General features: G+C 44.5%; 3 protein-coding genes across 10 annotated transcripts in view; 1 reads left to right on the top strand and 2 right to left on the bottom strand.

Moving 5' to 3' along the window:
• The window catches only part of UBR3 (ubiquitin protein ligase E3 component n-recognin 3), a 250,272-nt gene extending 240,119 nt beyond the window's left edge, over window positions 1-10,153 (bottom strand). For 5 of the 7 annotated variants that reach the window (XM_088469046.1, XM_088469060.1, XM_088469068.1 and 2 more), the window contains exon 1: window positions 9,579-10,152. In XM_088469046.1, coding sequence (XP_088325172.1) covers window positions 9,579-9,997 — 419 coding nt within the window. In that variant the 5' untranslated portion in view covers window positions 9,998-10,152. Of the gene's footprint in view, window positions 1-9,578 lie in introns of all 7 variants that reach the window. The other 2 variants (XM_088469036.1, XM_088469052.1) reach the window with 1 other exon arrangement.
• METTL5 (methyltransferase 5, N6-adenosine) lies at window positions 1,877-27,317 on the top strand. Of its 2 annotated transcripts, XM_088469443.1 has the most exons (8): window positions 1,881-1,971; window positions 15,432-15,541; window positions 15,863-15,977; window positions 20,406-20,590; window positions 22,450-22,532; window positions 24,207-24,258; window positions 24,476-24,525; window positions 26,159-27,317. In XM_088469443.1, the coding sequence occupies exons 1-8, from the start codon at window positions 1,913-1,915 to the stop codon at window positions 26,195-26,197; spliced, it is 693 nt and encodes a 230-aa protein (XP_088325569.1). In that variant the 5' UTR covers window positions 1,881-1,912; the 3' UTR covers window positions 26,198-27,317. The 2 variants fall into 2 exon arrangements, with proteins under 2 accessions (XP_088325494.1, XP_088325569.1); XM_088469368.1 differs by lacking the exons at window positions 24,476-24,525; window positions 26,159-27,317 and having other exon boundaries at window positions 1,877-1,971; window positions 24,207-24,425.
• SSB (small RNA binding exonuclease protection factor La) overlaps window positions 25,985-27,622 on the bottom strand; it is a 35,774-nt gene continuing 34,136 nt past the window's right edge. The window contains exons 11-12 of the mRNA XM_088469266.1: window positions 27,165-27,287; window positions 25,985-26,436 (exon numbers count right to left, since the gene is read on the bottom strand). Coding sequence (XP_088325392.1) covers window positions 26,279-26,436; window positions 27,165-27,287 — 281 coding nt within the window. The 3' untranslated portion in view covers window positions 25,985-26,278. The remainder of the gene's footprint in view (window positions 26,437-27,164; window positions 27,288-27,622) is intronic.

Raw genomic sequence — 27,622 nt, 5'->3', positions numbered from 1 at the left:
GGGAAATCTGCACAACCCAGAGGAAGCAGCAGGCAAAAACACAGAGAGAACGTACAGACGCTACACAGATAGCAGGACTCTGATCAGAATGGGACTCAGGGCCTGATTCAGAGCTGAACGCTCTGACCAGAGCGCTCGCTCTGAATCAGGGCCCTCCTACCTTTTTTTGGAGCGTCCTCATGGACCCACAGCTATAGCGAGCGTCCATGATGATGGTCGCGATGGTCTTGACCATCGGGCTTGCGACGGAGACCCTGCGGTAGGGTCTCGCTGCCGCAAGCCCTGGAGTGATTTTGGCTCTATCAGAGCCAAAATCACTCCCACTGACATCACTAGTGATGTCAGTGTGGCCGGCTTGAGATGGTAGGCGTTCCCATGGGAACGCCTCCGTCTGGCAGGCACGCCCACCAAAGGGGGCGTGCTGTCAATCAACATCGACAGCACGCCCCCTTTGGTGCGAGACCCGGAGCGATGGTGAGCCCGTCGCTCGCCGGGTCTCGCGCAGGCGCACGACGGAGTTCCCTCCGTCATGCGCAGTGGGGAACATCGACCCGCTTGCGAGCGTCCTGCCGCTCGCGAGCGTGTCTGAATGACCCCCTCAGGCACAGTACATAAACACATTAGTACGTTAATTGGTGTGTATTTTCATTTGTGTGGTAGAAAATGTAGACTTAAGGTCCCCCTTACACGGTGCGGTATTGCAGCCGCTCCGACGGATTGGAACAATATCGCTGCTATATCGTTCCGTGTGTGGGTATGATATCGGCCAGTGCGCACTCCCGTGGGGATCGTACATCGCTCCTCCAGATCTTTCTGCATGTTCAGTTGATCTGGGGGAGCGATGTACGATCCCATGCAGCGACATGTGGGTGGGAGTGCAGGCATATCGGGCGGGCGGCAACCCGATCGCTCCGTGTGTGGGGACCGCCTGATATGTCGGCTATCGGATCGCAAGGTGCATATCGCACCGTGTATGGGGGCCTGAAGTTCCAATAGGGTATACACTGATGTGAATGATTTTAATCAGTGCTGCATAATATGGTGGCAATTTAAACAAACGATAACAATTAATATCAGTATGCAAATGTAGTCACTTTCGGACAGAGCCTGAAAGGGGAGGGGGAGTGAAAAAGAGGAGGGGAAGATACACTTAAGCAAGCAGCACATAAGCAGGCCCTGACACTGGAAGAGGACCATTGGAAAATGGCTGCACTCAGAGGCCAATGATCTTTGGACATTTTCCAACCAACATATCCATTAACTATCCCATTTGGCTTATTATAGGGGACCAGGCGCGCGCACAGTTATATTGGGCCAACTGTCCGATACTGTCTGCAGTACTGCAAAAGGTGTGGTCAGTGTAAGCGGGATATATAATTTATATTCCACTAGTTAGCAGCCCATCAAAAGGATGGGAAATTGTCAATTCCCCGAAAATTCCTGTTTGGGTCACTTTTCGGTCATTTATGCTCGCCGGCTCGGGGGGCTGCGAGTAGAAATGTCAGCGCTGGCGGCTATACACATCTGAACAAAGCAACAATGGAATTTCTCCGTTGGGCGCATTCTAATGGCCGCCAGCGTGCACCACACCTGAATTCCCCCCATAGAGGTGAGGAGCAGCGTTAGCCTTTTATATACAGATGATGATATAAACACACATAAAAAAAATGCAATGAGTCTGCTCAAAAGTTCCAATATCCCTTTTATTTAATGAGACAACCCCTTTAAGTGTGTCATGTATCATGTAACACTGAAGGCGAGACACGCATGAAAGCTCTGGGATTCAACAAGTGGTGGATCACCATACTGATCTCTGAGCACTATTTGTAGGTCTGCGCTATTAATAGACTTGTATCTTTCTACTGTTGCTGTCTAGGAGGCGAGAGCTGGCTACGCCAGAAACTCCTGTTTTATGTACAGGACAGAAAGTCCCGACTCATGGGAAACTAGCGTCACTCCTTATGAGAGCAGGTGAGCGATAATAACATACTATCACATCTGTGCTGAGTATTCAGCAAATAAAGGACATATAGTAGGTGTTAAACTGGGTGACTAAGTAATAGATTATCACCTTTATGCATTCTATGCTCAGGATATTAATTATACACACAGTTAACTAAATATTTAAGATATGTAATATCTACGATGCACAATCACAACAATGAATGTAGAATACAGATCTCTTCATTCTACGATGCTTTTTATATGAAATTTGAAAAAAAATATGTAAATGTTATAAAACAAAAACAGCACAAATTGTAAACTACAGGCACAATAAGTAATGAGACTCTACCAGCACCGGGTGTCTACTTTGTCATCTAAGTGGCAATGTGGTGTAACTAGGACGCACCAGGAGAATGTGCTGATTAATTTGATATGTGACACTTGTATATCGGAGTCCCTCAATCAGCACGCCAAGGACTATGATGCAGCGGCAGCAGCTTTTTCACACCAAGTTTAGTTTTCAGACTCAGTCGCACACAGATATACAAGTGTCCTATATCAAATTAATCAACACTCTCCTAGTGCGTCCTAATAGCAACGCATTGCCACTTAAGGTGCCTACACACTAGATGATATTTTGCATGATTCCTCGAATCGGAATGACAAATCGTGCGTGTCCACTCACGATGCCGATGCACGGTCCCGCGGGTCGTAAGTCGTATCTTCAGACCTTGCCTACTGCAGGCAAGATCTGCCAATATCATACACGACGCACTGGAAATCGTTAGGGACGCACAACAGATCATTGGTCAGATTGGACAGTTTTTAGCACCATATCGCGCTGCGTGGCGTATTGAGGCTGGATGATAAAGGACACATCTATACGGTAGGTTTCACACCTTTACCAAGTCTACCACACAATTGGCCTAACTTGATTGATTATGCAGGAGACAGGACATGGGAGGGGAATAGGAGCATACACACAGTACTCAACTGTCCACTAGCTCTCATCTTACATGAAACGTAGCTAAACAGGGTGTAAAGCACGTCTATAAAGAAGCAGTTTATTTAATTCAAATTACAAACTAGTGTCAGATTACATGTCATTAAATATATTTGGGGAGCATAATTCATTTACAACAGATTCTACACCTGCAATCACTGTCCTCTACACTTTCGTTATTTATCCCACTTTTGTGCATGGAAGGGCTATGGGGGACATGTATACAAAGTTGGACAGGGTAAATTTGGCAGTAAAGAAGAACACACACTCAGGGCCTGATCATATTCGGATCGCAACTGCTATTGCTATAGCGGTTACGCACGCAGTCTCACTGCGACAGTATGCTAATCCACTGCGATCACTATGCCATCACAGCACAACATAAGGACGCCCACTTTACCTTACACACATCCGTAATCCTAAGCAAGACTGCGAAACCATCGAGAACAATTGCAGCCTCACACACACTTGCTCCAGCTCTGACCTTACTCAGGAATTGCTAACTTCATCGCATGCTATGAGTACTCAGGCTGCGTACGGCATCACAGTGGAAAATTTATGCATGCCCATGCAACGGCGTTCAAATGCCCTGGCACGTCTGCATTTCGCCAACCAGCCCTCTGTCACCTCACCCAAATGGCATTTCCTGTCAATCACACTGCGATGGGTCTGCGTAGTCACTGTGATCGCAGTCCCGATTGCAGTGGCCGGTTCACACACTGCGATGCATACACAGAACGCAACAGCCGATTGCATGCGTAATCGCGGTTGCGATCGGTAATGAATCAGGCCCACAGTGCGAAAGTATTAATATCAAAATAGTGATTCAGAGAAGAACACTTAAGTCACTGACCACTAAGGGGTATATTTACTAAGGTGCGGGTTTTTAGAAGTGGCGGTGTTGCCCATAGCAACTAATGAGATTCTAGCTATTATCTTCCAGAATGTGCTCAATAAATGTAAAGTAGAACCTGACTGGTTGCTATGAGCAACATCTCCACTTCTAAAAACCTGCACATTAGTAAATATACCCCTAAGACAAAAACATAAAAAGGTGCATTCAGACTCCAGTAACTCAGTTCTTCAAGGTGATCACTATTTTGGGGTCCGCTTACACAGCGGTCACTGGCAGGCAGATGTGAGTCTTTTTAAACGTTCCGTAAGTAAAAGAGATCAGCACCAATTAGGCTCATGGTAGTGGTAGTAAAAGTAACTAGCACTACTAGTAGAGTCAATGTTAAAAATAAAGATGCTAGAAACTACATATAGTTATGCCGCAAACATGTTTCCATTTGAAGGGCAAAATTCTCACCCACTATACTCTTATCCAATGTCAGTTTGCACTATTTTGGGGGTAAAGGCTGATTTTCATTTTCCCCACACTTAACGCGGGTATTACCAGCCAGATTTCCCGCGTGACGCGGGTATTACCAGCCAGATTTACCGCGCGACCACTGGGATAAGACTTTTCCAATCTAATTGTGCATAATTACCGCTACATGGGCCTGATTCAGAGATGTACACTAACCCGATGGTTGGCGTACACCTCTGATGTTTAAGGGCCAGCGCATGTACAGAACGGATCCTGCTATCTCGCTCACAGTCCCCCCCTAGTCGCAGCATGATTGACATTCTGTTGCGTTTGGGAGCGTAGCGGTGGCGTGGCTGGCCTCTGCTCCTACAATGAGGGCGCGTCTCCCCCGTTTTCCAGGAGGGACAAGGCCAGGTTCTGCGTCAGTGGATGCAGATTTCCTGGCCTCACAAGTGACCAGACCCCGGCCACACTGTGGAAAGCTTCAGCTTACACAGACTAGCCAATGGAGCAACCATTACAACCATTGGTCATGATGGTGAACCGAGGAAGTGTCTACGGACGCTGCACTCGTATTGCAAATGCAGAAAGGAGGTGACTATTTCACACAGACACCTGCTGCATTTACCTTTTGTTGAAAGGCTGTGCAGTACCGTCCATCTCTGTTTCAGGACCAATAAAAGTATTAATTCAAGCCAAGGTAAACAGATTTTAACATGGCTAATTGAATCTTCCCCTAAGACACTTCAAAAAATTAATGTGAATTTATAATTTTAAGCGGCATCCTGAACTGCTTAATGCGTTCATCCCATACTGAGAGATATACAAACCACACTGAAATACAGGCAAGTCAAATTAAATGTGCTTTTATTGCAATAATAGTTTCACAGAAATAAAAAAACGAGTTGTATTCTCTGTCTTTACAGATAGGAAAATTAAATGAGAGACACCATTGTTTGTTAAGACATCAAGTCGAAATGTTTGCCAAAAAAAAGCACTACAGGAGATATAGAACTTCATTTTCATCAACTTAGAAAAAAAAAAAAAAGCATAAAGTGTGCCCAATATTGCCACTGCCTCCTGTGCCTCATTATCAATACCAGACAATGTGACTCTTATGCTGGGTACACACGTAAAGATTTCTGTCCAACCATCCAACTAGTTGATTGGTTGGAATGAAAATGAGGTAAGGTATGAAAGCAAATGACAATCAGCAATTTGCTCCCAAACGCCGGAAAATGGACAAAAACTGTAGTTTGAACAAATAGTTTAGATCAAACATTTATCAAACTTGTCTGACGACCATTTTCAACTGTTTTCCGGCATTTAGGAGCAAATTGCTGATCATCAGTTCTCCCATACGTTACCAGATTTTCATTCCAACCAATCAACTAGTTGGATGGTTGGACAGAAAATCTTTACGTGTGTACCCAGCTTTATATAACAGACATATAAAGCCTTTTTAGTTTAAATTGCACTTGCCAAGCAGTATGAAAACTTAAATGGCAACTGGGAAACACAGATAAAAATAAAGATTAAACACACAGACAACTAATTAAATGCCTGTGACAAAAAAAAAAAACCTCCAAAAGTCTAATGGTGTGTACTCACGGGACGATTAAAATGCTCGATATGAACGATATCGATCATATCGTTATCGTTCATATTGTGCATTTTTTGGTCCCTTCCAATCCACCGACCTGCGATGCGCGGGCACGCATGGACGATAGCGATATCATCCATCGCCCGTGCATGCAGTCCAACCTGATCTATATCGACCAGGTTACTATAGGGTTACAATAACGATCACGGGTCGTTGGCGGGTTGGTGGTGTGCTGGTTGATCGATATCGATCACCCAGCAGTCCGGGAAGGTGCAGGATGATCAGTCAGCGATATTGTTATCGCTGACTGATCTTACCATGTGTACACACCATAAACGCGAGTCCAACCTTCTACCACTTAAGTACCATCTATTTAATTGCACAAAACTGTCTTTCTTCTAAAGTACTGCTGGGGGACTCCAGGATTCTCTATATTAGGAAGCATACTGCAGGTCCCAATAAAAGATCAGCATGAGAAATAATGACTGCCAGCTCTGAACTGTTGCAAAATCCTTTTGTGAACTAGATATAGCAGTGTACCCTTCCGCACAGTAAGTAGCACCACAGAAACTGTCCCATCCTCTCTTATCCAATTTCAATTGCCTTGTTCCACATATGGAAATCTTCCTACACTGCTCAACAGAACTAGGTGCCCTATAGTGCCTACTGCATTCTTTGCTAAGAATACCGCTCTCCAAGTAATTACCCTCCTCAGCATGGGCAAACTTCTGTCTCTCCACAAATCTCTGGTGGCACTGTACACTGGAAACCCATGGGCTTGGCGAAAATTAAGTCACACGGTGGTTCTAAAGCCGATTGTACACTGAGCCCATGAGTATACAGCATTCCTGTCCTACGCACCAAGCTGGAAGCACGTTTCAAAATATGAGTTCACACCAGTGTGTCACATGCTTCGGTATGCCGTCCTTCCACAGGAATTGGTATGAATGCCCGCCGGACATCAAATCCAGACGCTGGAAGACCGTCAGCAGCGAAGGTCCCGATAGGTAAGTAAACTAACTATACTTAACCCCCCCCCTAACCCTCCCTAAGGGGTGCCTGACCCTAACCCCTGCATAAGTGCCTAAACCTAACCCTCCCAGGGGGGGATGGGGTGCCTAGCCCTAACCCCCCCTTCCCTAGCCTAATCTTGACCCTCCCCTCCCGGGGAGGGGGGGGTGCCTAGCCCTAAGTCCCCCCCGGGAGTACCTAACCTAACCCTCCAACCCCTGCGGCTGTCCGTGCCCACCCTCGTTCGGTATGCCGGGTGTCGGGCTCCCGATGTAGGGATAATGATAGGCGTAGGAATTTCGACCTGTGCAATCCCGTCGGGATTGCACAGTCGGCATTTCGACCTTCGGCTTCCTGACTGCATACCCTTCCACACACCATGGTAGGATCACAGACACACCAATGCATGTTATGGCCGCAAGCAGGTCAAGGTGTGGTCACAACCTCACCACCCTGGTCCATAAAGATGGTGTTGCAGTTATGCTATCATTAGAAAAGTAAGGCAGCAATCTCACAATACTTTCACACATCAAGGTGGAGACCGCAGCAGAGGCGCTTTTCCAGGGCAGTCACTTATTTTTTTATATGTTTATCACTTCTCAACACCACCAAAAACAATCTATAAATATGCTGCAGTGTCTTCTCGTCACACCCACCTTCTTCTATTTTTGTACTAGTGGTCAAATGTACGGTAAACACTGTCATGTCCATATGCCCGCCTGTTCACAATAAGCACACGTCAGAAGCATCAGAAATTATAATATATACAGGTTGAGTCTCCCATATCCAAATATTCCGAAATACGGAATTTTTTGACCATGTCTTAGATAGTGACACCTTTGCTTTTTGATTATTCAATGTAAACAAACTTTGTTTAATGCACAAAATTATTAAAATATTGTATAAAAGTACCTCCATGCTATGTGTATAAGGTGTATATGAAATAAAAAAGCATTCTGTGTTTAGATTTGGGTCCCATTCCCAAGATCTCATTATTGTATGCAAATATTCCAATACACGAAAAATTCTGACATCCAAAACAGGCGACAAAAACACAGACAGGCATCATGCAGCTAAGGCTGGTCTAAGTAAAGAGAGCGCTTGCTCGCTATTCATCATGGCAATTGCCACCACAGTCACACAACCTCTTTCCTGCTACAGGGGTGTGATACAAATGGTCGACAATTATTTGGTCGACATGACAAAAGTTAGAAAAATGCTCGCCATCTTTTTTTCTAGCCCTAAAAGCAAAAATTCCCAAAAAAACTTGTGTTGACCATTTCCATGTTAACTTGGTGTCGACCAAATCATTGTCAACCTTTTGTTTGGAACCCTGCTACAGAAACCACGCAGCCCAAACTAGCCTCATTCTAATATGTACTTATCTTCCCTCAGACAGGCCCCCCAGCCTTCTAAAGACACCCAATGGGACCCTGAAGGTTAGGTTTGTCACTTGTAGTGGGCCCCTACCCATTCTTCCTCATAACATTGTCACCAGGCAGAAACGGACACACAAAGGGCACTCACCCACTATCCCTCAACACACTGCTGTCCCCGCAGTCATATACAGATGTGTCCTCATATACCTATCCTCTACACTACCTGCGGCACAAGATGCCTGGAGCGAGTGAGCTGCACAGAGCGGTGTAGCATATTTTTGACCAAAAATGCGTTAGTTGCAATCAGATGCAACTAACCACTTCATTAGACTGCACTGATTCATTTGATATGCGACACTTGTATATATGTGTCTGGCCTAGCGGCATAGACGCTGATTGCTACTATTATCTGTCAATTCATGTAGTACACGGGGGGGCACACGCAGTGGCAGGCCGGTGTCAGCACACGCAGTGGCAGGCCGGTGTCAGCACAGGGGGGCACACAGTGGCAGGCCGGTGTCAGCACAGGGGGGCACACAGTGGCAGGCCGGTGTCAGCACAGGGGGGCACACAGTGGCAGGCCGGTGTCAGCACAGGGGGGCACACAGTGGCAGGCCGGTGTCAGCACAGGGGGGCACACAGTGGCAGGCCGGTGTCAGCACAGGGGGGCACACAGTGGCAGGCCGGTGTCAGCACAGGGGGGCACACAGTGGCAGGCCGGTGTCAGCACAGGGGGGCACACAGTGGCAGGCCGGTGTCAGCACAGGGGGGCACACAGTGGCAGGCCGGTGTCAGCACAGGGGGGCACACAGTGGCAGGCCGGTGTCAGCACAGGGGGGCACACAGTGGCAGGCCGGTGTCAGCACAGGGGGGCACAGTGGCAGGCCGGTGTCAGCACAGGGGGGCACACAGTGGCAGGCCGGTGTCAGCACAGGGGGGCACACAGTGGCAGGCCGGTGTCAGCACAGGGGGGCACACAGTGGCAGGCCGGTGTCAGCACAGGGGGGCACACAGTGGCAGGCCGGTGTCAGCACAGGGGGGCACACAGTGGCAGGCCGGTGTCAGCACAGGGGGGCACACAGTGGCAGGCCGGTGTCAGCACAGGGGGGCACACAGTGGCAGGCCGGTGTCAGCACAGGGGGGCACACAGTGGCAGGCCGGTGTCAGCACAGGGGGGCACACAGTGGCAGGCCGGTGTCAGCACAGGGGGGCACACAGTGGCAGGCTGGTGTCAGCACAGGGGGGCACACACAGTCCCAGGCCGGTGTCAGCACAGGGGGGCACACACAGTCCCAGGCCGGTGTCGGTGCATGGGGAAGCACTCACCCGCTCTCCCGCATGACATTGCCGTCCCCGCAGTCGCACGCCCCCCCGGCCTGGCTGCGGAACATGTTGAAGTCGTGTCCGGCATGCTCGCCCTGGTGGAAGCACTCCGCGCACAGGGACATACAGGGGGAGATGCCGCACGTCCGGCAGCGGTAGGCCACGAAGTTCGCCGTCCACACCAAACCGCACAGGGTGGCGTTGTCGTAGGAGCGGACCGCCTGACAGAAGTCCTCGAAGCTGTCCCCACCGGCCAGCAGCGACCGGCACCAGTCCAGGGCCTCCCCCGCCGGTCGCTCCGCGCACAGCACCCAGTCCAGCAGCTCGTTCAGCCGGCCCGGGCTCCGCTCCCCACAGCTTAGCTCGTTCTTCAGCTGGGCCGCTGTGGCCTCTTTGCCCCCGCTGGGCGGCTCAGCCGCCATGATGACTCCTCCGGAGGGTTATTGCTGCTGCAGTCTGCTCCGATTTACTGGTGTTGTCTCCATACACGGGGCCGGGTTCTCTCGCGAGATCGCCCCCTGTCACTCTCTCAGCTACTACATTACACACACAGACCTGGCCGGGCGGGGAGCTGCCGCCTGGCGGCCTCCACACACATTGCCCATTGTGACTGTGCCAGGCAGCAGCTGGGGCAGTGCTGCTCACTGTGTAGGAGGTTACAAGTGGCCGGGGTCGGGTCCTATAACAATGCCTAGTCACTGCCACTCATTCCCACTGACTCTCCAGGGCAGTATCATCACTAGTATTATTATTTTATTATTATTATTTTCATTTATTTATATTGCTGTACATTGGTTCTGCAGCACCTTACATAGGATGGAGCATACAGTCAATCTGCAAGAGCTATCAAACTGGAACAAACGAATTCACAAATATATATACAGCAAATCATCCTGACTGACAATCAATATCAAGTGGTATAATGAACTATAATTCAAATAAAAGCACAATAAAATAAAAGTAGCATCTGCTTCATTAAATTCCAGCCACATCAGACCTAGGTATGTCAAGGGAAGGGAGCCGCAGTTATGGGGTGGAAGATGCTACCTACTTGCGTATACGACCATACGAACAGGATGCAAAGATGCAAATGTCTTTGCAAGCGCAGATTGCGATTACGTTTACTTGCTACTCTAAGGGACCTGATACAGCAAGGATCGCAACTGCAATTACACATGCCATTGGCCGTTTGTTGCGTATGCGTTGCAGTGCGCGAACCAGTCACTACGATCGCAGTGACTATGCAGACCCATCGCAGAGTGATTGACAGGAAGTGCTGTTTGTGGGAGGTGACGGGGGGTGGTCAGCGAAACGCACGCGTGCCAGTGCGTTTGAACGCCTTCGCAGGGGCATGCATAAATTAGCCACTGCGATGCCATACATAGCTTGGGCTTTCACTTCGTGCGCTGAGGTTAGCCATTTCTGAGTAAGGTCAGACCTTGTGCTAGTGTGCGTGAGGCTCCGATTGCACACGATGTTACCGATGGTTTTGCAGTCTTGCTAAGTATTATAGATGTGTGCAGTGATAACACTGAGTGACAAAATATGTGGGTCCCAGGGACCCTCCACTTTAAAACAAATGGGGTCCTACCTGATCATTTATGAGTCCCATCATAATTTATGCTTTAGAGCTCCATATATGCCCCTCAGATCTCCCCACATGCCATCACTCATCCCCACATACCCTTAGAATGCCAATCTGATACCGCCAACAGCATCAGGTCTCCCCACATGGCCCTTAAATGCATGTTTAATGCCTCCATGATCCTACATGTGATATGATTTACACAAACGCCATAGTGAATAAGGCATTAGGTAATAAGAGGCATATTCATCAATGAATATGTGTGTTATATCCCAGACAACAACCAGTTTTGGAGGTGGTACGTAAATATTAAGTACAGTGGACCACAGCAGATATTTGAGATATCTTCTGCAATCCTTTAGTTTTCACGTTAGGGCAGACAGGTTGCCTTTCAGAAAGGGAAACTTCAGTGCACGCCGAAGGCGCGTACCCGAAAAATGGGCATCGTCACTCAGAAAAGGGGGTGTGTCCTTGAGATGTGCCCCATTTTCATCGCTGTAGTTGGCATGCCCAGCACTCACGGAGATGCTAGGCTGCCCCTCTCTCCCTGTAGTGTGAAATAGATACCGTGCCATGCCGGGCACAGCAGCCCACGGGTGGGGATGTTCGTTTTAGCTTTTCACTGTATAGTGTCCCTTATTCACCTTACTTACACACAGTAGTGTTTAATTCATGTTACACCACAGTAGTGCCCCTTATAACACATTGCCACACAGTAATGCCCTATACAAATTATGCCACACAGTAATGCCCTTTACAATTTATGCCACGCAGTAATGCCCAGCCTTTACACATTATGCTGATTAGTAATGCCCAGCCTTTACACATTTATGCCACACAGTATTCCCCTTTGCACATTATGCCATGCAGTAATGCCCATTACACATTATGCCACACAGTAATGCCCAGCCTTTACACATGATGCCATGAATTAAAAATCAATTCCAGCAGATAGAAAACTCTCTCTATATAATTGCAGGCGTTGACTGTAGGGTCAAAGGGCAGAATTTATTACATGCAAAAAGTCCTCAGCAGTATTAATATAACCAGAATGATCTTGCATACATACAGCAGTATGTCTATTGTCAAGCAGCTTGCTAGTCTTAGAAAGTAGTTAAATTTGACATTGTGGATATTCAGTGGCGGCTGCTGATGGTAAGCGGCGCCTGGAACCGGGGAGAATCCCATTATGCTGTTGAACGTAGAAGCCTGGGGATAGCACTGCAGCTCGTCAAGATAGCGCCGCGCAGCCACCGTCATTCAAATCTGCCGCCGGCCATGAGCCAATCGGAGATCGTGGATCGTCAGCTGCTGCTGAGTGGCTGCTGGTACGCGAGCTCCGATTGGCTCGCGCCACTGGTGCCTATTCGACAGAGCTGGGGGTTTTTCTCTGCAGGGCGGCTGTGCCGGATACCCGTGGATGCACTGTGCTGCGGCTAATCCCTCAGGTTGTCAGGTATTGTCCACAGCACAGCGCGTCCCCGGACACTTTATAAAAGTGAGTCCCTGGTCTGCAATACCGTGTAAAATAGGCGTTATAGCGCGTTTTTGCGATCACTGTGTGTGTAAGGTAAGGTGGGCAGACCTATGTAGTGCTGCGAAAACATAGCAATCGCAATGGATTAGCATATCATTGCAGTGAGACTGCGTGCGATCTGCAGTGAATCAGGCCCAAGGAGCACAGTGGGAAAGGGGAGAGCAGTGGCTAGATATTTAGGAGGAGCGGTGTCAGGCAGGTTTACATTTACAGATTTCCTGGTATCTACCTATTTTATTCCTACTTTTCCCAGTTTGTGTTTCCGTTTACATTCATCATTGTGGAGTGATCACATGCAGAATGGCGATTTGTGGAAAACCCCATCACTTTCATACCTTTTAAAGTCAATCTGTTTAACATAAATGTAGCAAATCGCTAGTGCATAAAGTACTTCAGGTCATAAAGGGGTTAATAGCATTGGTGTCAAGTGCTGTAAGTCTTAACCTTTATGTGAAGAATGCAGATGCGAAGGGCACTGAAATGAATATAGGATATGTAGAGTCTTGTCTTTCTGCACATGCTGTCTCATTTGTTAGTGCATGTTGTTTGTTTGTAACATGTTTCGCTTCATGTACAAAGCTGACATGTTGACACCTTATAAACAAATATTGACCATAATAATAATACTTGCTTATTGACTTTAAAGCTGACCATACAGTACCCTGAGCAATTATCGTTGAGATCCGGCCGATACACGACAACTCTGATAATAATAATAATAATAATAATAATAATAATAACAGCTATCGTTCAGTGTATGGAATGAACAATAAACGTTCAACGCTTGAAAATGGCAGAAAAATGGTTGGGATTGTTTCATTTGATAATCAAACATGTTCAGGCTTCCTGACTGTCTTTCTGTTGACTCAGTGCAGTAAACTGTACATCATGCCTATTCATTGTTCAATATATGGATATTATGGGATTATCACTCAGTCCATCTGCCGTGATTGTCCTAAACATCTTGCAGTATATGGCCTGCATTAAGATGGTGGTACACTGCACAATAATTGTGCAAACCGAAAAGCTCTGACGACATCCATGTAGTTTCTCAATCACATGTAAATAGAAGAAATAAAAATTACATAAGGGCCCATTTATCAATAATCTCATACTAATGCGATCTGGGAGGGAGAATAAGCACTCATGATCGAATTGCAGTATGCGATAAATGCAACAGAATGTGCCAAAAGGAGCCCGTCCTTGCCATGTGTTTAGAGTGAAGTGTTCAGGGTTCTCTTCGCTCTTCTATTGGGAACCCTGCACATGCACAGTCTACAGACCACGCATGTCAGACAACCATTGCTGGGGAGGGTTCCTGAGGAACCCTCTCCTAGCAAATTTTGCCCATAGGCTACAGCAGCACATCGCCATCTTCAGATGGTGTACGCTGTGGGGACCAAACTTTAGAGCTTGGTAAATCTGGCTGCTTTGCAACCCCGTAGAAACCTAGGGGGGTTGTGACTGCTGTCAGAAAGGGAGAGATATCTGCTGTGATCCCTCCATAATATATCTGGGGGATACTTAATATTTGTGGGTATCCGGCAAAAATGGGTGTTTTCTGGGAATATGCAGCAAATATTTAATGATAATAGATCCCATAGTGATACTGTATTGATAACAATTTTCACCCTGTGATCCCTAAAATCACCATATGGACACAGAAAAGGGTGGTGAAATTAAAAGTATATTATCCCCTTGCTATATCAAAAGAAATGAGATTGAGGGGTAAATGTAATAGCCTGTGATTTGCGAGCATCGGAGCGTTCCCAGCAAGTCTGCTCGATGTTTTAAAGGGGTAATCATTTGGTTTTGCCTTTGAAATGATTGCCCCTTTAAAACATCGGGAAGACTCGCTGGGATCTCGCCGATGCTTGCAAGTCGCAGGTTGTTCCATTTACCCTTCAGATACACCTCAAACTCGACATATCAATACAGCGATATCGCCTCAGCTTTACAACTTTAAACGTGATGCTTTACCATGTTTTACAAGCAGTAATAGCATATTTACATTCTGGACTCGACATACTGCTGTCCCCTTTTTGCTTGTCGTCATTCTGAATGGCAAGAAGCCATCCTGAATCCCACTATTACCCCATCCCCCACCCCACTGAGACTGCTCACTGATTTCTAGTCACCACTAGGCTCTGCTCACTAACAACCCTATATTTACCAAACACAACACATCCTACTGACCATATACACAGACTTTGCTGTAACTACCACAAACACACAGACTGTCCACACAAGTCGGGGCTAAATACTTGTTTTCATAATATACTACCTTCTTAATTACATTTTTTTATATTGATAATGCATATTGCAATTCTCCAACCTACTCTACAGCCTATGATATGGTTAAAAATGACAGTGTACAGGGTGAGAGCTATAATGTGACAAGACGCTGCAACAAAAAGTGCTACTATGCCTTGTCTTCCCCGGAACTAATGATAAGGTTCCAGATGCAAGGGGATGGTTTATGTAACCGGACAGTTAATATGTCTGCGGTAGAGCTTATTTCCCCTTCATGGTAAGGACCTGGAAGTGATGTGCAGTGAGGGCGGAAGTGCAATTCCATGCCCATAGATTCCCCCTCTGTACCTGTGCTATAATAACTTGGATTTTTCACATGTAAATCTGCCTGGATTGCGCTGGTTAGAGGCGGGTTGTGTGTTTTACATGGTGATTTATGTATTTGCTTTGTGATATTGTTGCATGTAGTGTGTTTCTGCAGCATTAAGGCAATGAAGCTGAAGGAGCTGGAGGGTTGCCTGCAGCAAGTCGATGTGTTTGAGAATCCAAAGCTTCTCCTGGAGCAATATCCCACAAGACCACATATTGCAGGTTAGTTTATGGTCATTGCTTATCATCATGAACAGTACAGTTAAGCTGCTCTATTTAAAGGGAGCTTGAGCCCATTAGAAATACTCAGCTGTAAACAAGGGGTTGGGTATGAGGTACCGGCAGTTGGGATGCCTGCTGTCAAAATGCCGACAGCAGCATCATGATGCTCGGTATCCCGATGGGTTAGTAATAAGGTGGGCTGTAATGTTGCTTGGATGTATATTTATTTAGTGGACCTCTTGTAGCATTCTGATTGTGATGGTTTGGACACCGTTATTGAAACACGATTTAAAATATTCTCTTGAATCCTTGTCATTTCAGCATGTATGCTATACACCATTCATAATACATTTGGTGATATTGAAGATAAAGTAGTGGCAGATCTTGGCTGCGGGTGTGGAGTCCTCAGTATTGGGGCAGCTATGTTAGGTGCTGGGTAAGTACATGATATAACTTATGAGAATTTTTATTGTCCCTTTAGATCAGAACATTGTCTGTGCTATTGGCATTATTGTTGATAATACAAAACAATGAATGTAATCTGATGTAAATCTTGCGTTTATATAATACCATTTTTTATATTGGATTATTATGGTCCGTATAGTTTTGTCCAATCAGGGACGATAACGGCTGCTGTGCTAGGTGGACTCCTAAACAAATATTTGGGGATTGGTGAGGGTTGGTGGAAGTGGATGGTAAAGTATATTACTTGACATTGGTGTTGCTAACCAGTTATGTGCCAGCGGCTGTCACCTCTTTACCGACCACTTTTCAAATTTGTATCTGATGTCCCTCTAGTGCTGTAGCTGCCATCATACCTTTTACAGGAGAACTGAAACCCCAATTTAAACTTTCATGTACGAAGCATGAAGGTGAAGACATTATTCAGTTTAATCCTGATTTACTACTGTAGTTTTATTAAAATGTAAAGTATAAATATTGCCAGCCCACCAGACATTGGACTAAAAGCTCAAATGACAAAACCTTTTGTGTCTGTTGTGCTTGATCTGACAGACTGTGAGCCTGATGCAGATGTGAACGTTATGCCGATATTTACACAGCTTGAGCGATTACTTGCCATCGCGCATGCAATTATGCCGCAGCGATTGAATTGCGATTACCCTCACACAGGGGATTCACTCGCAAAGTGAATTGAGGGAGCTGACGGGGGCTAGTTAGAAAACTGCAGGTGTGTCAGACCAGTTTAAACACTGTCTTCTGGGCGTCCATAAATTAGATACTGCGTACTTGCTCGAAGAAGGAGAGCCCTCTGCGTGTCTGGAGACCCTCTGTGTCTGCGACAGCTTAGAATTAGAAGGCTGGTGGTCGCCTGATCTGTGTTCGATGTTTCCAGCCTTGTGCGTGAACGGTGGATGTGAGATGCTGTAAGTGGGCATCTCTAAGTACTGGATGGCGAGTGAGTCTTTAGCATATTTTCGCAATTGTGATCCGTGAGAGCCGGCGATGACATTTGTGTCCATCTCTGAATCAGGCCCTATGTTCATCTGTATGAATCTAAAAATTCTCTGCCTGCACTGAACATTTGCTATATATTTATTCACTTTGATTTTCAGACCTTTTTCATGTCTGGCACTGTGAGTTTATTCTTTGTTGACATGGGAATAGGACACAATCTGTCTATATGGGTACAGTTTTCTCTATGTAGACAGGATAGTGGTTGCTAGGTGATATCCCGGTGCAGTGAAAAATAAACCACGCTACCTGATGATATAAATACATGGCTGTAAGAGAAAATATGGGCGTGTGGTGTGGGCAACCCTGCACCCATTATAGATACTCCCCTGCCACTACCGCTGTCTCACATCCGTAATACCTTGCAGTCCTGCATATACATCGGGAACATCGAGTAACAATGGCCCATCACGCACATTTTACAACAGGTCTGACCTTACTCAGATATTGCTAACCTTGTCGCACACAGTAAGCACACAAGCTGCGTATGCCGTCGCAGTGGGTAATTTATGGACACCCATGCGACGGCGTTCAAACGGACAGGCATTCCTGCGTTGCTCTCACCACTCCCCTGTCACCACCCCCAAATGCTGACGTCCTGTCCTTCGGTATTCTATGGCTGTGTATCTGCGTAGGTGATTGCTATGCTAACGTATGTGCACTGCGAAGCATGTGCACCATCGGCCGATCTGTGTACATTGTTGCAGTTGCGAACCGTGATGAATCAGGCCCTAAGTCTTTCTTCCTTCCACTCATCTCAGTAGGACTGAAGGTTTTGAATTGAAATAAAAATGGAGATTAAACCATGAGGTGTTTCTGTGTATTGCCTCTTTAATGTGTTGGAGTTGTTTACTTTTTGAGGTTGAGAATGTTAGTTGTGGTTTTCGCCTGTCCTATAGGATTATTAGGGGAGGAATTTGTGGAGTCTTCGCTGATGTTAGGCTCCCCTTGCCACCCTCCCTATTTCTCTGTTGTGGGTGAATTTACTGTATTGGTTCAGCTAACTCAAATGAAGACCACAATCGACAAGAATGTGGAATAATACTAGGGGGATTCCCTTTTATAATAGTTTTTTTTTTTTTTAAAGAAGTTATGATCCCGTACCTGTAGTCACAGCATATTTAACAAAAAAAAAAGTCTAAAAAAAAAAAAACAACAACATTTGGTTTAAACCAGCCAACCCTGCTATCTCAAGGTATAAGAAATCTCTTTTGAGCCATCTAAACAATGCAGCCAAATCTGTTATCCCTGATCCATTGGCATTCCTTCTCTCCTCCAACCCTATCTGACTGGTTCTCTAAAATCTTCATGGATACGGAAGATATTACCTCCTCTACAGTTGATAAATATGAGGCTTAAGGAGACACCTGGTTCTTGTTGGACTTTTAACACTGACACTTTTAGAGATACCCTACCTTTGACTTCCCTGTATAGGTGGCACTGAGCACCTTGCTTTGATTCTTGGATCTTCAGCCTCCTAGCTCTGACCTATTCCACTGGCTCTCTGATCAGTACTCCTGATCTTACCTTATATCTTGGGCCTGGAACCACCCCTATTTTATTCATGTTCATATGGAATGTGATGTTCTCCTATTATCACCCTCTCTCCCCACCCCTCTCTTTCTTTTGTCTATCTTTCCCTTCCCTTGTCTAACAGTTATGTAAAGCATTTTCTCATATATTATTTGGTCCATATATAACCCTTTGTTCAAGGCATTAAATGATACTATTACTTATTGTACATATACTTGCCTTATAATTCGTTTGTCCTTCCTCTGTAACTATTAATACCTAATAAAAATATTTACCATCAAAAGTTGCAGGAAGGCATTTTCAAGCCACCTCAAAGTGGAACCCCTGTCCCCACAAGAGAAAAATGAATCCTAGTAATCTAAACGAGTCTTTTTTTTTTCAGTACGTTGTTTTAATTCTCAGAAGTTTAAAATGTCTTTGATTTTCAACCTGTGAAGAAGGGGGCATTATTCCATTTGATGCTGGGAGAATGTATATAACTAGGACTAGGTAATACTGCATGCATGGCAGCTGAGGCCTGGCTGTTATACTCAGTGGCGTAACTAAGGGGGGGTCGAGCAGGGCGTGTGCCCTGGGCGCCATTAGGCGGCGCCGCCGCCACCGCCGGCCGTGGTCCAGGACAGCGTGGTCATTGTAGTGCTGAACGGACGGAGTTCAGTCAGCAATACACAGTAAGTAACAAACAAACAGCCGTGTGCCAGCTGCTGTTTGTTTGTTTTAATTAGCAGCCATTGTCAGACAGACTCTCAATGACTGCTCCACCCACTACCACATGAGCTCCATCTTCTGTCTCCCGCAGTGGGTAATGGGAGAGACGCCAGGACGGCGGCGGGAGCAGGAATTCAGGTAAGTGTTTTTTTTGTTTTTTTTTTTATGTGTTTGTTTGCACTGCGGGGGGAGGGGGACCACTACTGGGGGCATTGCATCGGGGGAACACTACTGGGGGGAGAACCACTACTGGGGGCACTGTATAGTGGGGGACCACTACTGGGGGCCTGCATAAGAGGGACCACTACTAGGGGGACTGCATTAAGGTGCATATGGAATGGAAAGGACTGTTCTCAGAGTGACGAGAAAGGGTTGTCATGTTTACACACCCCTTGTGACCATGCCCATTTTTCGACGCTTGCACATAGGGGGCTGGGGCTCCATTTTTCTATTTGCCCTGGGCTCCAAATACCCTAGATATGCCACTGGTTTTACTTACACTGGTAACGTGTAAGAGTGTTTAAGCAGTGTCTGTGAATGTAGAGTATATGAGGAGACCTATTCCTGAAGTGGGATACAGTTAGCAAGTCTGTGGTCACTATATCAACAGCTTCTTAGAGTATTTTAAATGTACGTGCATTGTAACTCTAAACCGGCCTCTTTAGGAGCATGTTTAAAGTTATAATACCTGCACCGTTAAAATGCTTTAAGTAGCAATTCAACCGTGCCTGGATCCTGGCGCTGGCTTTTCCTGTGCACATAATCACTGTCGACATAGTGACTGTATTAAGTTTATTATGTGTTGTTGTCCAAATCCATCCAGTGGAAAGCCCAGAACAGGTTCACTGGATCAAAGTTCTGCCCAGCATACACCAACGGGAGGTCTGACCGGGACCCTAACCTCGCGTTGGTTTCATACCAATCCGTGCAGGGGTCTCTATAACTGGACAAACAGATTAATGAATTTTATATCGAAGATATCAAACACATATGGCCTGTGGACGTTCCCTTTAAGAGTCTCACAAACATATGGGATGGAAGCATGCCTATGAATTGGGGAATTACATCTAAAGATGAGCACAAATTGAGGATTAGCTGTGTTGTAACCGTTATACAGTCTTCAGTAATTTCTTCCTCATATGTCCTCCAGGTTGTGCATAGGACTTGACATAGATGAAGATGCTCTGGACATTTTTAGAACAAATGCAGAAGCGTTTGAACTCGCCAACATTGACTTGGTTCAGTGCGATGTTTGCTCGTTGCCATGTAACAGCCTGGTGAAATCTGTGGACACTGTAATAATGAATCCTCCTTTCGGCACAAAACGTAATAAAGGTAAATTTCAGTATGTTCATGGGAAAGAAGGTAGAAGCACAGTCTGAAGCATGTAGGTAACTCTGCATACATTTTGTTTGTCATGGTAGTCTGACCCTCCAGAAATAGAAGTTTTGTTTAAATGTATACATATTTAGATTTTTATATTCTACTGGCAAAATGGATTGTGTTTGAATTGTAGTATTAATGCTGTATTTGTGTTTTCATAACATGCCTTTCACTATGAGCAGGGCCAGTTCTTCGCTACAGTGATCTGTATGTAAACAGCCACCTCCCCTCCAAAGAAAAGCAGAACGGAGAAGAGAGGGATGATGTACACACATATACAATTGGGTGTGAAGTTTAGCGAGTAAAAAAACCTTGCGCCTTATTTAAAAATACCGTGGGTATGCGTGCTCCCGCTACCCGCGGTATTCAATTTTTCAATTTAAAATAGTGGTCGCAGAGTTTTCAGGTCTAAAAACCGTGCGCGTGTAAAAAAAAATAAATTATAAAAAAACAGTCACTTACCTGCCGGGTGGCCTCTGCCCCTCCCAGTGGCCAACCCCCCTCTCTCTTCTTACTGGAGAGGGGGCTGGTGGGAGGGACAAGGGCTGCTGTGAGATGTAGTTCTCCCAGTGCCCATTCTGGGGGGAGCCACACATACACAGTCACTCATACACACTTACAAACACCACACACACACTGACATACTCACCGCTGCTGCAGAAGAGCCAGCTCCCGACACTGGGTTCCAGAGCAAGTCCCACTGATTTTTTTCAGAAAAAATAATGATTTTAGGAAAAAATCACGCTTGCTCAGGAGGTGCATGAAAAAAAAAAACTCCCAGCAAGGAAAAAAACCCGCACCTGCAGGAAAAACCTTGCAGGTGGGGTTTTTTTTGCTATTCTCGCACCCAATTGAATATGTCCCTAAGCGTAACTGCAGGTTTAAAGGTGTTTGATGCCCCATTAGGTCCCTGGGCCACTATATAACACACTGCCCAGGCATCTGATATGTATTTTCCTTTTCATTATAAAGACTCAATTCAATTATACGCGATGATCTTGTGGAGTCATCACTGCAAGAGCCGCACTTTTTAACGTCGTGGTACTGGGAACTAGCACCCTTTGCAAACAATTGAATTGACCCCTATATGTATAAACGATCATGCAATGGTTCAGTTTCATTAGAAGTCAAATGTCTGTAGAATTGTTTTGTTTATTTAAATTTTAGAACACTGCATTCTATAATATTGTCAGGAGTGGGACTCATCATCCACATATACATTACAACGGAGGATGAGGAGTTTGCATACAAAAACAAACCCACCTTTTACCCTACTGGTAACCAGTACTAGGGTGGGGGGCTCACAGATAAGTAACATTGGGCCTGTAGCCGAGGTGGACGCTAAACATGTCGCTGCTGCTTCTTCGTCTGCAGATCTGTGAAGACAGGCCAATGTTGCAGCCACCATCTTTATACAGAGATGCCCACGGCCGGCTTCTCACATCCACCGCTTGCGTACAGAAATGCACAATTGGACCTGTGAGTAATCCAGCTGTTGCTCAGAATGCAGTCACTGGCCCCAGGACCAGTCACAACACATCTGTGTTTATAAGGCAGCCACAAACTTCATATTATTGTGCTGATAGGAGAGCAACAATCAGGACCAGGGTAGGATTATTTGTTCTACATTAAAAATTGAGGCCAGTTGTGTTATAATGCCACTAATCGCAGTAATCACCAAACCTAAAGGGAAATCAATGCTGCGGAGGTTAAAAACTGAAAATAATTTCAATGTACCACAATCTTAAATAAGAAAAACATTTTTAGTATAATCTCTCTAATATTTAAACCTCTGAAATTGCATCCATTAGGCATGGACATGGCTTTTCTGAAGACTGCTTTGCAAATGGCAAGAACCTCCGTATATTCTCTACATAAAACCTCTACAAGAGAAGTAAGTTGTTAGATGGCTCCCCCTTCTCTTCCCAAAGGACATTACAGTTTCTGAAGGGGAAATAAGTGAGCAGGAAATACAGTAACAAATGCAGGTTTGTTACAGGACATTTGGTGGTGGTAATGTCACTTATACAGAGTTCATAGGTTGTACAGAAGTGAGATACTTTGGTCTCATACACACAGGCATTTAAATACAAAGCATTATAAACCCTACCTAAAGCATGAATTATGTCTCATTTCAATAGAGCATTTACATGCTACAGTTGGTAAACCAGGAATATGCAATTAATTATACTTTTTGTAACAAAAAAAAAAATTCCTTAAAAGCACCAGAGGGGAGTCCAATGACTTTAAAAATAAACTTATGACCTGTAATAAAATATAGTCCATGATGAGACACAGATACAAAATATGGACTATTAATCAGGGCCAGATAGATTATAGGGAAAGAACCAGGAATAGGTATTTATTACACCAGGTACGGCCATTAGTGGTCAGAAATCCCAAAATGTAAGTGTCAGAAAAAAAAATAACCTCATGGTATGTGAGAAATTGAGTCTAGTCAATGTACTGTAGCCAAGTCTTTATTTATAGAGCACCAACAGATAATACAGAGCTGTACACTGAGGGTATCATGATACAAATTATACAATGTTTTGAGTCCTGCTCAAATGAGCTTACAATCTAAAGTGTGTTTATACGCAATACTTAAGTATGCTCTAATTGATCAATCCTTCATTACATTTCTTACACTAGAGAGGATGCTAGACAAAACTTGTAGCCACAGAGGTTAGTCAGAGATCCAGCAACACATTGTAATGGACTTTGATCAATTTCCATTACAAAGACATTTAAGGGTGAGGATCAGATTAACTGGTGTACATATGCAAGAGTGCCTTTACCACCATATTGGAGAACCCTTTTCCTAGAACTTTTAATTCCCTGACTGGTGTACTAGTTTAGTAATTGTCTCACCATTACCATACTGCAATGTCCTATGCTTTACTTGACTACATACAGTGTTGGCAATGATATTCAATGCAAGACACCTGTAGTGGTCTGTGGATGCAAAATCTTCATCACCCATGGTGTACCAGACATGCTGATTGATTGGCTTTCCAGTCTGGACCTCAATCCAAATACTCTATGAAGTAGTATACCAAGGCCTTAACTCTACAGAGGACAATTTCACTTCTATGAAGGACACAGGGCCAGATTAAGAGATGGATTGATTTGCACAGCTGCTTGTGTGCGTCTCTCCAAATCTGTCCATCTGTGATGCAAATGCAGAAGGTGGTGTCAGACACCTCCTTGCTGCATTTGCCAGCATTGCAACCAGCAGGCTGAGATCACCATTGCAGCCGATGGTTGCTCCTTCGGTCAGGCTGCAGGAGCTGAAGCTTCCCGCAGCCTGACTGGGTGCTGGTCACTTAATAAGACGATGCAAACCCTGGCCTCGTCCCTCCTGGGAAACTGACAAGCCACACCCCCAAATGCTGCAGCATGTCATTGGATGAACACATCTCCGAATCAGGCTGGCAGTTTCCGTCAAATGCAGACTTACAGGGCTTTATTTTTCTCACTGTTTATGAATGGTTATGTACTTTATCAGGTGCTAGCCATTAGCTGAACAGAAACATGTCAATTTCATTAAGTTTGTATCTCTATCTAGCATATTAAAAAGAAGGCTGCAGACTGCAATGTGAAGATGGAGGTAATAGCAGGTACGTACTGTCACAAAGCATACATCTTTCTTGTCTTTAATGAAGGCTGTGTTGCCAATTGCAAGATTAGCCTGCATGGAAAAAAAAAAGTATCCACACACCATACAATCTTCTAGAAATGCTGCATAGTCATCCGGTAACAGTAAAGCTTGCTAATTATTAAGGGTGCACACTACAGATGTGTAATATTGCTTCTTTCCCTTAAATGTATTTGCAGAGCTCAGATATGATCTACCTGCTTCATACAAGTTTCACAAGAAGAAATCGGTAAGAAAAACCCTACAATTGTTTATTTTCAGGCTTGCGTTCAGATATGCAACATCTGTAGTATATTAGTACACACTGGAGCAAAGGTACAAATACACCAATTGCTTTTCAGTTGTCCACTTCCCTTTACAGCTTTTATAGGAGACAGTCAATATTGCATTTTGGTTTTTTATTTTCTGTTTAAAAAGGCAGCCAGCACCTATTCTACAATTTATTTTTTTTTGTACAAAAAACAAGGAGACATACATGTTATCAAGGGTGGGAGGGGACTTGAAATTATTGGTACGCACCTAAGATATATTCAGATGATGGTTGTTCTTACAAAGTGAACCACCATCTGCGTTTCGTTCCCCCTCCCTGCGGCTTCTGCTGCAAGCGTACTGGCGGTCGGTGGACCACCCGTACACACAGCACGATGCGATATGTCTGAACGACATTGTTCCGACATATCGCTGGTACACACGATATATTGATCGGCCAATATATCTGCCAGTGTGTACCTAGCTTTAACTAACCTACCTACAATTGGGTTGGGTGGGTGTATTTTTAGTTCTAGTTTTTGCATGTAGTACTGGGTTTTTGTTGCAGGATTTTTAAGGATTAGTAATTATAGGATCTCTGCCTTAATGCAGATCCTTAGTAGGTACATTATATTAGACAGATCTTGCCATCATGGTTGTATATTTAAACTATTGTCTAACAAGGAGATGGAGAGAAATTAAATGCTGTGACTAAGTGATACACATGTGCTGCAGCAGGTATTTGCCAACATAATGGCCAAACTGAATAGTCTTATGCAATGTTTCTCCTAATGTGTAATTGGCAATGTTTCTTTTATCCCAACCTTAGCGAATAACAGTATGCAGGAAAAATAATCACTTGCATAGAGCACGCTCTGCCCCTTGTATTCAGCAGTTACACAAGTGATGTAAATAGACTACCAGTGAAGGGTTTGATTTAGATCATTTAAAGACATAGGGGCATATTTATCTGTCAATTACTGGGTTTATCACCACTATTCATGGCAATAAGTTATTATAAACAGCTTGAATATATTAAAGGCACATGTCCTCCAAAAGGAGCCCATCCCTGTGCTGTGTTCAGAGCTCTTCAGGACTCCTGTTGCCCATTAGCCAAGGGGGCAAACTCCAGCTTGGCAAGTCTGACAACTTTGCAACCCCCATATCTTTAAATTGGGGCTGCAGCTGCTATTGGAAATGGAGGGACAGCGGCAGATAGATATCTGCTGTATTCACTCAATCATACATTCGGGACATACTTAATATTTGCAGGCATCATTTTTAGGGAAATGGCCCACAAGTATTTGATAAATAGGCCCCTTAGACAGTTAATGCCTCACTGTAATTGTAGAGAATGTGGTAGTGTAGTTGGGAGTTTACCTCCTATGCGCATAGCTAACCCCAAAATCTCTTTGATTGACAAATACAGTAGACACTGCTACAATTTTACTTTTTTATTGAATATCTGGATTATGTTCGATATTGTACTGTCACTCAAGGTCTGGAAGTTCTTTATTTGTATAAAAAAAAAAAAATCTTAAATATAAAACATGTTCAAGATAGCCATTTACAAGTGCAGTTCAAACAAAGTAAAAAACAAACTCTCATTGCAGGTTGACATTGAAGTGGATTTCATTAGATTCAGCATCTGAAGACTTAAAAATATGCATTTTTTTCCCCCCCTATAAAAGAGAAAAGAAACCCCAAGAGCATCCAAAACAGCCAGCAGCATATTATGGATTTTCTGTACCAACTTCAGTCTTCTTCTGTTTCGGCTCTGGCTCTTCGGTGGCCTTGTCCTCCAGCTGCCTCTTCTTTGGACTTCCATGTGCTTCTGCACCATTTTTGACATTGGCTGATGCAGTGACATCTGGCTCTTTTTGAGGAGACTCTGAATGTATTTAATTAGAATGGATTAGTAAATTGTGTATATTGTAAATGTGTCGGCATCTATAAAAAGACTTAAGCTTCCTAAATCAGATACCATTAACACCTTCTTACCATCACTCTGCAATATTATGGTCCATCCATTGTGTCCCTGTCTAGGTCTGTTCTCACTCTTAAGGTGCCCATCCACTAGACTATTAAATTGAACGAAAAAGTTATCGTTCATAAATAGTTTGCCAAAATGTCTAAAACGACCAGCGATGTGCGCTCCCACTGGTCGTTTAGACATCCGGCAAACATGCTGGACAACCTGACTAACGTCCAGCATGTTTGCAGATAATTGATGTGCCTACAGCACATCAGACTGACAACGACTGCACGATTATAATGTCGTAATCGTGCAGTAGTTTATGTCTTCTAGTAGATAGGCACCTTAAGAGAGGCTACCGGGAGACCTTTGTCTGAAAATCCTACCCCGTAAGTGCTAAGAGCATCCACATAAAAGCAAACTGTTGTCCAATAGTCATCACACTGCTGGCATGTGCATAAAGCTACCAGAGAGGCAAGTGGTGGTCTTGAATACCACTGCACCCATCAGACAAAGCCTGCGGCTGGAAAGTACATTCCCTTTTAAAGAGTGTTAGGCATACATTTCCAGTAAATATTAAAATGTAACATGCAGCCATAAGTCACTTCCATTTCAAGACCATAATCAAAAAAATAATAATTTACCTTCCACGTCATCTTCATCGCTGCTTTCAAACTTTTTCTTTTTCCCCTGGAATTGTATTTTCTTTTTAGGTGAAGGGTCATTTCCTCTGCCACTCCGTCCTTTGCCTTTAAATTTCTTGCCACCTATGAAAAAAAAAAAAAAAAAAAGTCACTTTGTACAATAAAAAAAATTCTTACTATTGCACACTGCATTTGTTTATTTCTGTATGTAGATTGAGTTTATATTGTGCTTAATGTATTATTTAAGCAGATAACATTAACAAATTTAAAAACAAAAAATACTCAATGTCTTACATGGGAGGAAGGTAGTTTTTGTAAGCAGCATTAAATTATACACTACCTTCAGTAGCAACAGCAGTCTTAAGACAAAACTAAATTCTTTATTAAAAAAAAAAAAAAAAAAAAAAACACCTGTTACTTATTACTTAGTTAATTTAGGCTCAAAACACGAGGCTGAA

This window comes from Taudactylus pleione, unplaced genomic scaffold (genome assembly GCF_031769625.1).
Source record: "Taudactylus pleione unplaced genomic scaffold, aTauple2 ptg000004l, whole genome shotgun sequence".
Taxonomy (NCBI): Eukaryota; Metazoa; Chordata; class Amphibia; order Anura; family Myobatrachidae; genus Taudactylus; species Taudactylus pleione.
The sequence above is the reverse complement of the archived record's forward strand: the minus strand, read 5'-3'. Positions and strand labels throughout refer to the sequence as shown.